The sequence below is a fragment of the Cyprinus carpio genome, chromosome A5 (assembly GCF_018340385.1).
Source record: "Cyprinus carpio isolate SPL01 chromosome A5, ASM1834038v1, whole genome shotgun sequence".
NCBI classification, from domain to species: domain Eukaryota; kingdom Metazoa; phylum Chordata; class Actinopteri; order Cypriniformes; family Cyprinidae; genus Cyprinus; species Cyprinus carpio.
Window position 1 is genome coordinate 7,555,276 of NC_056576.1, and position 16,288 is coordinate 7,571,563.

The 16,288-nt window shown below is 31.4% G+C and overlaps 2 protein-coding genes across 2 annotated transcripts; both read left to right on the forward strand.

The window, feature by feature from the left end:
* The first annotated feature begins 38 nt into the window (after window positions 1-38).
* On the forward strand, window positions 39-1,831 carry LOC109064721 (dual specificity phosphatase 29-like). Its single transcript, XM_042750268.1, has 3 exons — window positions 39-364; window positions 470-738; window positions 882-1,831. Exons 1-3 carry the CDS (start codon window positions 48-50, stop codon window positions 1,166-1,168), a joined length of 873 nt encoding a protein of 290 aa, XP_042606202.1. The 5' UTR covers window positions 39-47; the 3' UTR covers window positions 1,169-1,831.
* A 1,466-nt stretch (window positions 1,832-3,297) lies between these two features.
* On the forward strand, window positions 3,298-16,288 carry LOC109095662 (glycerol-3-phosphate acyltransferase 3-like). The gene is made up of 13 exons (XM_042752536.1): window positions 3,298-3,496; window positions 3,705-3,890; window positions 4,911-4,977; window positions 6,840-7,134; window positions 7,764-7,838; window positions 9,614-9,703; window positions 9,958-10,051; window positions 11,633-11,748; window positions 13,888-13,943; window positions 14,055-14,140; window positions 15,458-15,586; window positions 15,667-15,746; window positions 15,830-16,288. Exons 2-13 carry the CDS (start codon window positions 3,747-3,749, stop codon window positions 15,927-15,929), a joined length of 1,332 nt encoding a protein of 443 aa, XP_042608470.1. The 5' UTR covers window positions 3,298-3,496; window positions 3,705-3,746; the 3' UTR covers window positions 15,930-16,288.

The window sequence follows — 16,288 nt, forward strand, 5'->3', positions numbered from 1 at the left end:
AATATCTATAATAACCTCCAAAATGACACTATGAAATGGTTGACTCGATGGAATTATATGCCCCAGGTTCAAGCGATCCTGAGCCAGACTCTGTAGAGGATCTGTTTGATTCATTGGAATTGTACGTCCCGGGTCCAAGCGTTCTCGAGCCACAACCTGAATGGGATCTGGCTACTCCGGAGGATTTGGGTGCACCAGGTCCTAGCATTCTTGAGCCAGAATCTAAGGTGTTATCTGAACTTTCAAGTTTGGAAAACTATGTCCCTTTAAACATATTCCAACTAGAGGATCGTTTGAAGCAGTGTACACTGTTCAAACAAAGACATGTCACTAACGTCTGGCCCAGGGTCTTCATCGGAGACGAGTAAGTCCGCAACACAATTGTATTTCTCTCATTGTTCTGTCATTTATTCTACAAGGTAAATCCTTTTTATGAAAGACTAACCTAGGCTGTTGTGTTCTTGTGCAGAGAGACCGCAACAGACCGAGATATGCTGCAGGAGATGTGCATCACTCACATCCTGAATGCTGCAGCGCCCAAAAAGGACTTGAACTACTTCTTGGGAACATCTTATGTTGAAGACATAGTAGGAACAGTCAATACAGGGTCCAGATATTACAGAGGCTTGCACATCAATTATTACAGCTTGCCTACAACGGACAGACACTGTTCTGACATCAGCAAGTGCTTCATGCCAGCTGCAAAATTCATTGACAAGGCCCTGGATAAGCGAGCGAGTAAGGGCTGACACACACACACACACACACACACACACACACACACACACACACACACACACACACTCCATTTCTCATCTATTATCAAGTGTCGACAGCTTAGGAATGAGTTTTTTGACCATCTTTCTTTTTTGTTTCCTCAGGTAAGGTGTTGATTTGCTGCAAGCAGGGTGTCGACCACTCTGCGACTCTGTTTCTGGCGTATTTGATGATCTGCCATGACATGATGGTGGAGGATGCCATTGATCACGTCATAAAGTCGAGACGCATCAGGCCCTCCAGAGACTTCCTGAAGAAGCTGATGCTCCTCAATGCTGACCTTGTGAACAAACGAAAACTAAAGCTAGAGGACATAAAAGCAGGCAGAGAGAGGAAAAAATGGCAGCTAAAAAAAAGTAGTGTGCAGATATTAAAAAATTTGCACATATGAAAACAGAGCACACACACAGAAAAAACGTAAAAATAGGGCACAATACTCTATTAATTTGAAGGAATTTATTTTTGAAATCTGAAAAAATAATATAAAATAAAAATAAAAAATAAAAATAATCATTCAAAATTAGTTAAAATCAAACCTTTGCACATAGTTGAATAAAATATTTAAAATTATTGGATAATTTCCTGGTAATGAGCTGCTAGTTCCTTTGTTTATGTATTTATTTCGTTACAGTCTAGTTGAATAAGTGCACAGATAGAAAAACAAATAGAGCACAGATAAAAAAAAACAATAAAAATTATATTTATTAAAAAAATGCAAAATAAAAAGAATAATTCAAAAATAGAATCAAACCTTTGCACATAGTTTAAATATTAAAATTAATATTTTTTATTTATGTACTTTATGTATTTTACTCTATTTCTTACAGTGCAGATGATTAAGTGCACAGATAAAAAAAAAATAGAGCACGGATTAAAAAACAGCACAGATAAGTTAAAATAAAATAGCACAGATAAATATATGAGCAAAATCTGCTCATTCAGAAATAGTTTAAATCAAACCTCTGCACATAGTTGAATAAAATATTGAAAATATAACATTTTATGAAGCATTGTTGTTGTTGTCAGTTTTCCTGATTTCTGAATTCCATCATTTCTTAAGTGTTGGGGAGTTTACGTAAATTACATAACAGTTACATAATTTAATTACAAAATAAACGTAACTTTAATCTGTTACAGTTACTGAGAAAAAAATGTGTAATTAAAATGTTAACAAAACATTACATACTGAATATTTTCAAACACACACACACACACACACACAGAGTCTGGTTCACTATCCTTGTGGGGACTCCTCATAGGTTATGGTTTTTATACAGTACAAACTGTATTTCACTGTATCGCCCTACACTAACCCTACACCTAAAGCTACCCCTCATAGAAAACTTTGTGCATTTTTACATTCTAAAAAAAAAAAACATTCTGTATGATTTATAAGCTTCTGTACCCATGGGGACCTCAATTTAGGTCCCCATGGTGACACAAGTTCCCATGAGTTAATGTGTATTCAGGTTTAATTCCCCACTGGTATAGAAAAACAGATTTAATTTCTTTCTTTCCCAAAATGCATTGACTGCTCTAAAATACAAGGCGCAAAAGTCAAATAAGTCTGTCTCACTGTGTGTTTTATTGAAAAACAATAGAAACACTATACAGTTGATTGCAAAGTGTAATCAGAGTATTAAGAGAATTGTGAATCTTATTACTGACGTCCTCTGAGTACATTTTACTAAAAATTCTGTTTGTGTGAAACAAAAGAGCGCCAGTACGTGTTGTTTCAATTTCCCGGATGAGAACAGATACTTGTAAGGAAATATCTGATTGCTGCATGGCATTGACCAAATACTCTATTCCAGTGGACTGTGTGACAATAGTTTAAATGCCAATTGATTATAGCAATGAATCTTGCTGTAGCCTACTGTTTGCTAAGTTAAGACATGAAGTCACATTTTGCTTAAGTTGTAAATTTAAAGGTGCACTTAGTATTTTGACTTAAATTGAACTAATGTCCTAATTCAAACCCACTTAAACTACAACGTTTTACCAGAACAAAACTATTTATTACTAGTTCATGTGTTAAGCAATTAAAGACTTCCTAATTTTAGAGAAGATTTCATTTCCATACGGACAACATGCATACACAAGTTACAAAGCCAGAATTGCTCTGTTGTTGCAAGAGGTTTAATTTCTACATTATTTCTTAAATTCTTTATTAATGTGGTAAATGCTGTGAAAGACTGGGGGGGGGGTCTTTGATTTTTTTTGTATTAATTTAACCAACCAAGTAGCACAAGTGTGTGTGCTAAACTTCAAGTAAAACAAATTTAAATATTTGTGTAATGCTTGTATAATTATTATGCAGGCAGAGTTGTTACTTTGTAAATTTTGAATTCAAAAAAAAAAAAAAAAAAAATTTTGAACTTTTGATATACTACAGAGAGAGAGAGAGAGAGAGAGAGAGAGAGAGAGAGAGGGAGAGTTCCGATGTGGTCAATTAGTGCACTGCACAACCAATCCTCACGATGGGGCACAGGCGCAGTTTTCTATTGTTGCTGTCGAACTTAGTACAAAATTTACAGGTCTAGGATGTCTTCCAGCATTGCTATTTCCTCATCGCTCTGTGTAAAGGCCGCAGAAGTTCCTCAAACGGCCTTTTGAACACCTTTAGTTCCAGTCTTCATCATGTTAAGAGTCAGAGGAGTATGACAGCGAGGAACATTCTCTGCTTTGCTGAAGAGCTGCTGGCATTTCATGAAACCAGGTGAGTTCGATCCTAAGTCACTGAGAAAACGAAAGCTAGTTTTTGTTTGACTGATTTGTTTGTGTAATATATTGCTTCATGGCTTAAACTCCGAGTTGCCTCGACAGATAGGTTAAAAGTATGTATCACATCATCAAAAGTCAAGTTATGTTAAATAAACGTGATTGTTTAAAGTTTATTACATGCATTTTATTTCACTTTCCCCCAGTGTTGTAGTGCATGCAGTGAAAGTGGTCTAGTCCGTGTGGTTATGGAGGGGTTTTGGGCTGTGTTTTTCCCTGTGCTGAGGGTCTGGTTCACCTGTTTGGTGGTCCTGATCATGCTGCCTGCCATGTTTGGGATCTCTCTGGGCATCACTGAGACCTACATGAAGATCCTTCTCAAAACCTTAGAGGTACGTAAGATGAGTGTTGTTATCGTAAAAAAAAAAACAAACAAAAAAAAATTGTTTAGAGATTGGAAACTGAAATGTAAATAGTTGCTAGCAAATAGCCTGATCTGAAAAAAATAACAAAAATCATATGTAAAAAAAATGGAACTATTTAGAATTTTTTTAAATTAACAGAAACACTAATAAAAATGTCAAAATCGGAACAAAGTCACTAAAAATTAAACTAAAATATAATTCAAAATACAAATAAAACTATAAAGTATATAAATAACATTTACAGGCATAAAAATATAGGATATATTATGTCCATGACCCTTTTTCATCAAATGTAATGTGCACAATATTCCAAGGAAAAACTTTTTTTTTCTCATAATCCTTAATCAGAATGCTGTAACTTCCTCCACAAATGAAACAACTTTCCTTTCTGTCGCTGATGTCACTTAAGCTGTGCAGGATAATATTAACTTATAGTCACCTAGCTATTTCACATTCAGTCTGGCTCCAACTCCCAATTTTCCTCTTATCAGCTCCAAAAAGATAAACTCAATTAATGCCCTAGATTTTTTCATTATAGAACTAAAATAGGTTACAGCTATAGTAGAGCTGTAGTAATGAATTTTAAAATCACAAATACTTCATGTAGTCTCTCAGTTGATATGAGCTCATAAAACTGCATATATATATTAATTATACATGACTTTGACAATGTTTTAAAAACGTTTAAGAAGAAGTACAGCATGACACACTCCAGAAGACTACTTGACACGCTACAGTACGTCTGCCAGGACACTAGGCTATTGCACACACTCACCAAGGGGAAATGAAACAACTTTTTATTTTGGACAAATGAACATTGTGGCATAATCAGATGATATACATTTCTCAACCTGAAATGTGCTGTATCATCACATAGTTAAGTGCCCTTTGGTCTTAATTGTGATTCATTATGCAAGTATAATGCCTAGTGTCAGGAACAAATGGAATCGTACAGTATATATTGAGCTCTGCCTGGTTTTTTTGCAGTGGGCAACACACAGAATCCAAAGAGCAAGTAGAGCAGAGGAGATACTGAAACGGTCCGCATCAAATGGTGAGTTTACACACATACAGTCACAAACACATCTGGATTCAGGTGTATTATAACCAAATAAAATAAAATAGAATTTATATTCCCCAAAATCTAAATTCTGTCACCTTTTATTCATCCACATATCCCAAACACCTTAGTCTCTTCTGCTCACCAAAGCTGCATTTATCTGATTAAAAATACAGTAAAAACTGTAAAATTGTGAAATATTATTACAATTTAAAAGAATTGCTTTCTATTTCAATATGTTGTAAAATGTCATTTATTCCTGTGATCAAAGCTGAATTTTCAGCATCATTACACCAGTCTTCAGGGTCACACGATCCTTGAGAAATCATTCTAATATGCTGATTTGCTGCTCAGGAAACATTTCTTAATATTATCCATATTGAAATCAATCTAGCTTGATATTTTTGAGTAAACCATGATGCATGTCTTTTCAGAATTCTTTGACGAATGGATTAATAGAATTTAAAATAGAAATCTTTTATAACATAAATTATTTTACTGTCACTGTTGATCAATTTAATGCATTCTTCGAACAAAACTACTAATATAAAAAATAAATAATTAATGACCCCAAACTTTTGAACGGTAGTATATACCGTTTCTAGTTTCCATGCATCTCTATTCCAGTCCATAGTGACTGTCAATTTCCAAAAAAGTACAAAAAGCACAATGAAAGTGCTACGTATGATTTTTCCACTATTACAAGTCATCTGAAGTCATACAGTAACTTTATGTGAGGAGCAGCCTGAATTTTAAACCATTATTGACAATCTCAAACTTAGGTCACTGGATCGTTTTCTTAAGCTGAAAGCAAATAAGATTACAGATCTTTAACATAGTAGAAGATTATCAGTGAATAATGTCTTAAACCTCAGTCTGTTCCTCACTGCAGAAGGATTACTCAGGATTTCTGTTTTAGTGTTCAGTGGTAAAAAAGAGCTGGTCTTTTCTAGTTCAGTCCTCAGGTTCTCATAAAAGTAAACAGCTTTTTTGCCTTTTAGTTTTGCTGCACGAAGGCTGTTTCCCTCTAGATACGATCAGTGGTCTGACAAGACACAAGTAGTGCTCTGAGATCTCTTAGCTTATCTGTCTACTCAAGCAATCACACATTACACAATGACTACAGTTTCTCTCGCTCTCTCACACGCTCACAGTGGACTTTAGCCCGTCTTTATCACTGACACCCTGCATTAGATTTATAAATGCTCTTTATCAATACCTCACTGATCTTCACTGATTAATCAACATCTTAGCTGATGAAAGCGTTACTGATTACACCTGGTTATAAAGTCGTCTTGTTTGAATGTGTTTCTTAAGATGGCACAGAATGGGCACTGTATTCTGTGTGCTTGCATCATATTAAAGCCTAAAAATGATAATTTACTAATGTTTTACATGATTTCTTTTCATAATGAAAGCGATTGGGCATAGACATCTTCAAGCTCAAAATACACTGCCAGTCAAAAAAACTCGATTGCTATTTTTATAATTTTTTTTATTCAGCAAGGACACATTAAATTGATCAAAAGTGGCATTAAGGACATGTTACAAAAGAGTTTTATTTTAAATAAATACTGTTCTTTTGAACTCTCTATGTATCAAAGAATACTATAATAAAGTTCGGATTTCTGAAGGATCACGTGACACAAAAAAACACAGTAATGATGATCAAAATACACCTTTTCAACAAACTAATAAATTAAATGTGAAAATATATTTAGATAAAAAACAGTTCTTTCAAATTGTAATAATTTTTCACAATATTACAGATTTTACTGTATTTTTGATCATTTAAATGCAGCTTTGGTGAGCATTATAAATAATAATTAACCAGCACTTTTGTCTGTGTGACTCAGGTTTAATTCAGCGGAATGATTCATCTTTGGAGCAGGAGATCGAGGAGTTGCGTCGAAATCGGCCGAAGTCGGCTGAGCGTGGGGACTTCACTCTGAGCGACGTCCTGTACTTCAGCACGAGAGGCATTGAGAGCATTGTGGAAGACGATGTCACGCAGAGATTCACCTCAGAGGAGCTGGTGTCCTGGAACCTCCTCACCCGAACCAACAACAACTTCCAGTACATCTCTCTCAGGCTCACTGTACTGTGGGGAGTTGGCGTGGTGGTGAGATACTGCATACTGCTTCCTCTACGGTAGAGTACGATCTCATAAGACTTTATGCCTAATACACTACTGTTCAAAAGTTAGGAGTCAGCAAGATTTGTACTTTTATTCAGCAAGGATGCATTAAATTGATCAAAAGTGACAGTAAAGATATTTAGAATGTTACAAAAGTTTTCTATTTCAAATAAATGATGTTTTTTTTTTTTTAATTCATCAAAGAATCCTGAAAAAATGTATTACGGTTTCCACAAAAATATTAAGCAGCACAACTGTTTTCAACATTGATGATAATAATAAATGTTTCTTGAGAAGCAAATCAGTATATTAGGATGATTTCTGAAGGATCTTGTGACACTGAAGACTGAAGTAATGATGCTGAAAATACAGCTTTGCATCACAGAAATAAAACTAGCAAAATTACAATTTTAACTTGGTCTTGGTGAACATAGGAGACTTCATTTAAAAACATTTGAAAACAAAAAATAAAAATATGGTCTTGGTGAACATAGGAGACTTCATTTAAAAACATTTGAAAGGTACATTAGTATATTAGTGAGGTTCAGTGCTTTGTTCTTAAAAAATGCATTATTAGGATTCTAAAAATAAAAATGGTATAGTCATGTTTTTCACTGTCCTTCTGTTATTGTCATGTCTGTAGGATAACACTTACTGCTATAGGGCTGAGCTGGCTGGTGATTGGCACAACGATGGTGGGTTTCCTCCCCAATTTCAGGTAATGCTTTATAAATGCATGTATAATTCAGGATTGCACACCAATTCCACACACTATCTCTCCAAACCAAAAAATACCACAACTCAACATCAGCATGCACATAATTATCCAAAAAAAACAATACTAATTTAACATTAGCCTGGGCTGTATTTTCCAAAAACATCAAGCCTAAGTAGATTGTAGAAACCATTTTTACCTTAGTTTTATTTATAGTTTTTTAATATATTATAGTAATATTTATAGTATTTAATTTTAAATAGCTTTTATTTTTATATTTTCAATTTCCATTTTAATTTTAGTTTCCTTTAATTCATTGTAATTAAAGGAATTCATTTTAGTTTTTTTTCTGTGCATTTGTCATTTTATTATCTTTGCAATATTTCTATTTAGCTTTCATTAATTTTTTAATTCAGTTAAATAATACTTAAACATTTTATTTCAGTTCTAATGTTCTAATTTTCATTTAAGTTTGTTTAATATTTAGATTTTATTCTAATTCAGATTTAATTCAGTCAGCAAAAAGTGAGAAGCTGAGAAGTGCATTATTAAATCTGTACTGATATACACTACCGGTCAAAAGTTTGGGATCAGAATGTTTTTTACAGGAGTTCTTATGCTCATTGAGGCTGCATTTATTTGATCAAAAATACAGGAAAAAATTAAGTATTGTGAAATATTATTATGATGTAAAGTAACGTTTTTCTATTTTAATATACATTACAATGCAATTTATTCCTGTGATGTGCAGCTGAATTTTCAGCATCATCCAGTCTTCAGTGTCACATGATCTTTCAGAAATCATCTTAATATACTGATTTATTATCAGTGCTGGAAACTGTTGTGCTGCTTAATATTTTTTCTGAACCTGTGATACTTTTATTCAGGATTCTTTGAACGAATAAAAAGTTAAAAATAAGATCATTTATTTAAAATAGAAATCTTTTCTAACAATATACACTACAGTTCAAAAGTTTGGGGACAGTACATTTTATTCTTTCTTTAACTTTTATTCAGCAAGGATGTGTTAAATTGTTAAGAAGTGATAGCAAAGATTTATATTTTTAGAAAATATTTATATTTTGAATAAATGCTGTTCATTTTAACTCTTTGTTCATCAAAAAATCCTGAAAAAAGTATCAAAGTTTCAAAAAAAAATATTTGTCATGACAACTGTTGATAATTCTAATAATAAATCAGCATATCAGAATGATTTCTTAAGGATCATGTGATACTTTATATTGGAGTAATGGCTGATGGAAATTCAGCTTTGCATCACAGAAATGAATTATATTTTAGAGGATATTAAAATAGAAACCATTGTTTTATATTGTTAAACATTTTGCAAGATTACTGTTTATTTTTCCGTATTTTTGATCAAATAAATGCAGCCTTGATGAGCAGAAGAGACTTCTTTAAAACATTACAAGTCTTACTGATCCCAAACTTTTGAACAGCAGTGTAAATTAACAAAAAAAAAAAAAAAAAAAAAAAAAAAAACACCATTTCAAAAAAAAAAAAATAATTATTAATCATAAAAAAAACATGACACCAATTACTAATAATCACAACATTATTTATATCTATACTCACCTCAAAAGAGATGCTTTAGCAAAGAAAAGCCCTTTACTTTTATGTAAATGGCAAATATGAGTGCAGAATGATGAAAACTGCACTTCAACCATTTTAACAATGGACATCTCATAATAACGTTCAACCTATTTATTATTGATTTGTTTAATCTGAATCATATTCATTACAGTCCTTTATTGTTTCAGAGTGAAGGGTTGGTTGAGTGAACTGGTCCACTTGATGTGCTACAGGATCTGTGCAAGAGGCCTTTCAGCTACGATTCACTACCACAACAAGTGAGTTCAAGGCTCCATTTAACAACAACAACCGGCCTAATCAAGTAACAATAATCTGGTTTAGACTTGTACAGACACTGGGGCTCTGTTCCAGAACCCAGTGAGCTGAATTTCTACATAGGAAGCCGTTTCTGAACTGAAATGACTTGTGGCTGTAGCTTCTAGCAGCAGGCGCTTACTAACAAACATCTGTGTTAAATGTGTAAACCGTGTGTTGAATGAGTCTAATTGTGCAATGCTAATTGTTTTTTCAGACAGAACAGGCCTAAGAGAGGAGGCATCTGTGTAGCTAATCACACTTCACCAATTGATGTCGTTATTCTGGCTAATGACGGCTGTTATGCAATGGTGAGTGAGACTGAAATAACACTTCACTGCAGTGCTTCTCAAATCTTGGTATTTGCACTTTCATACAGGTTTGTAAAGTTAGTACGCACCTTTATCTTCTCCTTTATTTGTATGTTGTGCTCAGCTCTACAGCTCTTTTACTTGATACGATTTGGACTTAAATTCCAATCTGTTTTTCACATTAAGCAATCAAATAATTTCAGAACATTAGGAATGGCATACATAAATCATATAGACTATTTAATGGTATATTATGTGCTTTTTGGAATTAAGGTTACAGTCACCGTTTACATTCGCCAACTTCTCATTTTTGTGTTTAATGGATGAAAACATCATATAGGTTTAGAGAGACACAATTGGTATTTTGGGCATTTCATATTGCTCCTGCAAGTCATATTTGAATACTTACAATATTTTTTTTTTTTTTTGCTGTATTTTATTTTTTTAACATATGTTTTATGTTATTCATTATAAAAATTAATATATTTATTTTGGGTTTATTTTAAGAGCCATATTTGAATACTTAAATTGTTTTGTTTGGTTCTGTTTGTTAGATTTTTGTTTGTTTTTAAGATTTATCTGGTAATTATTTTGTTATCCATCCTATAAAATATATATAGGGCCGAAAAACTATTTGTTTTAGTATATTACATTTTAGTATATTTAGTATATTAAAATTTGTATACAATTAATTTATTACATTTTTTTTTTAATATTTTAAGAGTCATATTTTAATACGTCATATGTTTTGTTTTTTGTTTTTTTGTTTTTTATAAAAAAAATATTTATCTCATAATTTTTTGTTATTCATCATGTAAAAAATAGAGCAAAAATACTGAAACTTTGTCTTTCAGTATGTTTTTCAATAATATTAATAGTCATATACAATTAATCTATTTATTTTGGAATATTTTAAGAACATATAAGAGACATAATTTATCCAGTAAATATATATAAATATATATATATATTATTCATTATTTAAAAAATATAGTGCTGTCAAACGATTAATCGCATCCAAAATAAAAGTTTTTGTTCACATAATATGTGTGTGAACTGTGTATGTTATGTATATATAGAAATACACACACCTGCTTGTATATATTTAAGAAAAAAGTTTTGTTTATATATAAAATATTTATATTTAAATATAATATAAATTATATATATATATGCAAATATTTTTTAAATATATATGCATGTGTGTGTATTTATATATATATATATATATATATATATATATACACAGCACACATATATTATGTAAAAAAAATTAAAAAGTAAGAAATATAACTAAATATTTTTAAAAAGCACTAAAATATATATATGTAAAGCTGAAAGAAAATGCTGAATATTTTTCTGTTAATAATGTGTTTTTTGTTTCATTTGTAAGTATAAGCTAAATTAATACATGTAAATGATGTGTTTATTCAATGAATTTTGGCATCAACAAAAACATTAGAAAACCACTGCATTATAGTCACAGAAGAACTAATTATCTGTCCTTATTAACATTTAGTTACGAAGTAAAAAAAAAAAAAAAAATGGTGAAAATTAACCAAAGCATTACTGTGTGAACAGGTAGGGCAGGTTCATGGTGGTTTAATGGGAGTCCTCCAGCGAGCCATGGAGCGATCTTGCCCTCATATCTGGTTTGAGAGAGCGGAGATGAGAGACCGCCACCTAGTGACACAAAGGTAAAACAACAATAATGATGATATTTTATTGTTAATCAAGCAAATCACCACAAAACAAACAAACAAACAAAAATGGTTTTCAAAATGTTTACATTTATTTCAGGTCATCTTTCTACAGTGTAAAACTGCATAAATGCATGCATATATTTCTCTGCATATTTTATTTTAAAAACATATCTCCCTGTTGCATGCTGGGTCATGTCTGTCTGAGTCAGATGCTATGTGCCTCACAGCACAACAGAAGCACACTTATTTAAAAACAACACACAGTGTTCTGACATGCACTGAGGACTTAAGCAGCACTGGAAATGACATTACACAGGCACACACACAAATGATTGAATATCCGTAATGTAAGTTATGGTATGTAATGTAGGCCACAGTTTAATATCATTTCATGCACGGATGATTTCTGCAATGCTATAGTGTGGTTTATTGTCAGCCTTTTTCCTTATGGCTATCCAGGCCACACTTTAATTTAGGGACCAAATGAGTAAACTCCTTATTAATAGTTAGTAAGATAGTTGTTAAGTTTAGGTATGGGGTAAGATTAAGAGATCTAAAATATGGTCATGCAGAATAAGGCAATAATATGTGTTTTATAAATACTAATAAACAGCCAATATAGCAGTAATATGCATGATAATAAATGACTAGATATAATTAGAATTGTTCATTAAAATAAAGTGTTACTGCCATCCTTAAATGCCATTGTAAAGCATGTAAGTTTAGTCGAAGGCTATTTTGATAGCACTCCAGGCAGCTATTTTACCATCATGTCAGTACAGCTTCTGTCTATTTGAAAGAGAATTTCCAAAAATATTTGCCGTTTCAGTAACATATTTTAAGTAGCCAATTAAAACTTAGTCAGCTTACATGGCAGGTTTAACTCTGTTCAGTTTGTAATGCAAGAAAAATGTTCAAATTATTTTTTTTTTTGCCTGAATATAATCTGTTTGCCATTCATCACCACTATATTTAAATCTAGAATAAAAAAAGAAAATTAATTCAAATATCAAGTTTTTATGTATGTTTTTTCCCCCTGAATTTATCCCTCACTTTCAATTTTATTATTAATCTGCCTGTAAATGTAATCACAATTCAAATTAATTAATTAACTAAAAATTAATATAAAAGTATTATATTTTTTATAGGCTTAGGAAAATGTTAAAATAAATGTTAAAATCATTTTAAAATATTTGGCTTTTTGCCAAATTTCATCCATTTGCCATTCATAACCGTTACATTTTATTCTAGAATAAAACAGAAAATTCATTAAAATATCAAGGATTATGTAAGGTTTTTTTTTTCTGAAGAAATCCAGAATTTATCCCTCACTTTCTATTAATTTCAGTAATCTCTTCTGCCTGTAATCTAAAGATAAATATAAAATATTTCTATTTTTATAGTTTTAGGGAAATGTTGAGATGTTTAAAATTTCATTTTAAAATACTTGATTTTTGTCTGAATATAATCCATCTGTCATTCATCAGCACTACATTTTAATCTAGAATAATAAAGAAAATGAATTAAAATATTAAATGTTCATTATGTAGTTTTTTTTCTTAGGAAATCCAGACTTTATCCCTCACTTCCTATTAATTTCTGTAGAACTCTGCCTGTAAATTTTATATACAGTATATATATATATACTATAAAACTGTCAAACGATTAATCATAAAATATATATATACTATAAAACTGTCAAACGATTAATCACATCCAAAATAAGTTTTTATTTGCATAATATATCTGTGTGTACTATGTATATTTATTATGTATTTATAAATACACACACACATACAGTTTTTTTTTTGAAAATATTTACATGCATTTACATGTATATATTTATATTCATATAAATATATTTAATATATAAACGTAACATTTTCCTTAAATATATACATGCATGGGTGTGTATTTATATATACAAAAAAAAAAAAAAACACAAAAAAAAAAAATACTTTGACAAAAAAAACTTTTATTTTGGATGTGATTAATCGTTTGACAGCACTAATATATATATATATATATGTTGTGATTTGTTCAGTTGGGGCAATTTTTCCATCTCTTCCACATACTGTCTTTCATCATATCACACTGGTCTGTTCATCTTTGTTGTTTTCTCATCCTCCACAGGTTAAGAGATCACGTAAATAACAAAACAAAGCTGCCAATACTCATCTTCCCTGAGGGTAAGTGCATACCGAGATACGGTTTCAGTCGTATTTCAGGTCCTGCTCCACAGCATTGTTCTTAAAGTTTAATGGTTGAAGTTTAATACTTGCACCTGGTTGCCCCTGCAGGAACTTGCATCAATAATACATCAGTAATGATGTTTAAAAAGGGAAGTTTTGAAATCGGAGGAACTATATACCCCGTGGCTATAAAGGTAAGATATCAGTACTTGTCTTTTATGCACATTACCTGTTATAAAGTAAAGTGTAAGGTGACAGGGTGATTTTCACAATTCTCGTTGACCTGAAAAATGCAATGTAGTAAGTTGCAATGTGAATGATGATAATGATTCTCTGTTGCGCTGCATTTATTTGATCAGAAATACTGTAATAATATTTTGAAATATTATTACAATTTAAAATATTTTATTTATTTTTAATATATTTTATAATGGAATTTATTCAATGATGCTTCACTCATCATTCTAATATGTGGATTTTCTTAAAATGGGTGCTCAGTTATTAATAATATTTTTTGTTTTATCATCAGTGTTGATGCTAAATATTTTTCTGGAAACCATGACGCATTTTTCAAGATTTGTTGATGAAAAGATAATAGAAAGATAATTGAACAGCCCTTATTTGAAATATATATATTTCTTTAACAACACAATTAACTCAACTTACACCATCAAACAATTTATTTTAATCATTTTATTGCATCCTTGCTGAATAAAAGTATAAATTACTTAAATAAATAAATAAATTACCCAACACTTTTAAATGGTATTGTAGTTTCTACAAAACTGTTTTCAACATTGATTAAACCATTGATTAAATTAAGAAATGTTTCTTGAGTAGTAAATCAGCACATTAGAATGATTTCTGAAGGATCATGTGACACTGAAGACGAGTAATGATGCTGAAAATTCAGCTTTGCATCACAGGAATAAAATACATATTAAAATATATTCAAATAGAAAACAGTTATTTGAAATTCTAATAATATTTCATAATATTACAGTTTTTATTATATTTTTGATCAAATAAATGCAGCTTTGGTGAGCATAAAAGACTTAAAAAATTAAAAAATATTAATTACTCCAGTCCAAACCTTTGGCCAATAGTATGTGTGTGTGTGTGTGTGTGTGTGTGTGTGTGTGTGTGTGTGTTATATTTTAATTGTAATATATACATAAAAATATTATACTTTAAATATATAAAATATAAATACTTTATATTTTAATTGTAATATATTCTTTAAATTATTTTAGATATATAATTATTTTTAAAATATTTCCTGTAGCAACTGTTTAAATTGATAATCAATAAAAATAATTTTCAAAAAATAAATAAAATTAATTAGTTAAATTTTAATTTAATTATCATTAAATAACATACAATTTAAAACAAATCAGTAATATACAGAGTACTGTGTTTGGTCCCATGTTGCAGTGATCTTCATAGTGTGTGTGTTTGTATACTGACCTATTATGACCCTCATGCAGTGTGTGTGTGTGTGTTATATATAGTATGACCCTCAGTTTGGAGATGCTTTCTGGAACAGCAGTAAATATAGCATGGTGAGCTATCTGCTGCGGATGATGACGAGCTGGGCCATAGTCTGCAACGTCTGGTATCTGCCTCCAATGACACAGGAGGTGAGAGCTCGAGCTGTGAAGTGAAAAATAGTGTAATGTGACTGATTACGCCCTCACTGACTCATTTCCTGTGCGCACAGGAAGGAGAGGATGCTGTGCAGTTCGCCAACAGGGTGAAATCAACCATTGCACAACAAGGAGGTTTAGTGGACTTGGCCTGGTGTGTAAATGGGTTTGTCTTCAGCTGTCTTGCTACAGTGATTGAATTTAAGTTAAAGGTTTATTACTTTGTGTGTCTCACAGGGATGGAGGTCTGAAGAGGGCAAAGGTGAAGGAATCGTTTAAGGAGCAACAGCAGAAGAAGTACAGCCACATGGTGGTGGGTGACGACAGCAGTGACTGAACACATCATTCACCAGTCACTGGAAATACACCCACTTCTTGGCAAAAGTACAGGAGGGTCTACTTATACTACTGCTGCTAAAATACGGTTTAAAGATATTTATAAATGGGACATAGATATAAATAAATATGCATTGCAAATGCTATAGATCCCAGTTTCTTATGAGCTGCACTGGTTTTCTGTGAAGTTTTTTTTTTTTGCTGGAATAGTAATCAGGTGAAATTAACTGAATTAGTTTATATTTTTTAAATTTAAAATGTATAAAAAAAGACAAAATTATAAATAAATGCATAATTGGGGTTAATATTGAGTTTGGTATATGATCATTTATTTCTCAGAGCAAATAAACTTTTTTTTTT

Bases quoted from the DNA above. Each gene is read 5' to 3' on its own strand.
- LOC109064721 (XM_042750268.1), top strand. From the start codon at position 48: ATGGAATTATATGCCCCAGGTTCAAGCGATCCTGAGCCAGACTCTGTA. The intron at 365-469 runs GTAAGTCCGCAA...GTTCTTGTGCAG, and splicing joins AGGGTCTTCATCGGAGACGA to AGAGACCGCAACAGACCGAG. The intron at 739-881 runs GTAAGGGCTGAC...TTGTTTCCTCAG, and splicing joins GGCCCTGGATAAGCGAGCGA to GTAAGGTGTTGATTTGCTGC.
- LOC109095662 (XM_042752536.1), top strand. From the start codon at position 3,747: ATGGAGGGGTTTTGGGCTGTGTTTTTCCCTGTGCTGAGGGTCTGGTTC. The intron at 7,839-9,613 runs GTAATGCTTTAT...TTATTGTTTCAG, and splicing joins GGTTTCCTCCCCAATTTCAG to AGTGAAGGGTTGGTTGAGTG. The intron at 11,749-13,887 runs GTAAAACAACAA...CATCCTCCACAG, and splicing joins CGCCACCTAGTGACACAAAG to GTTAAGAGATCACGTAAATA.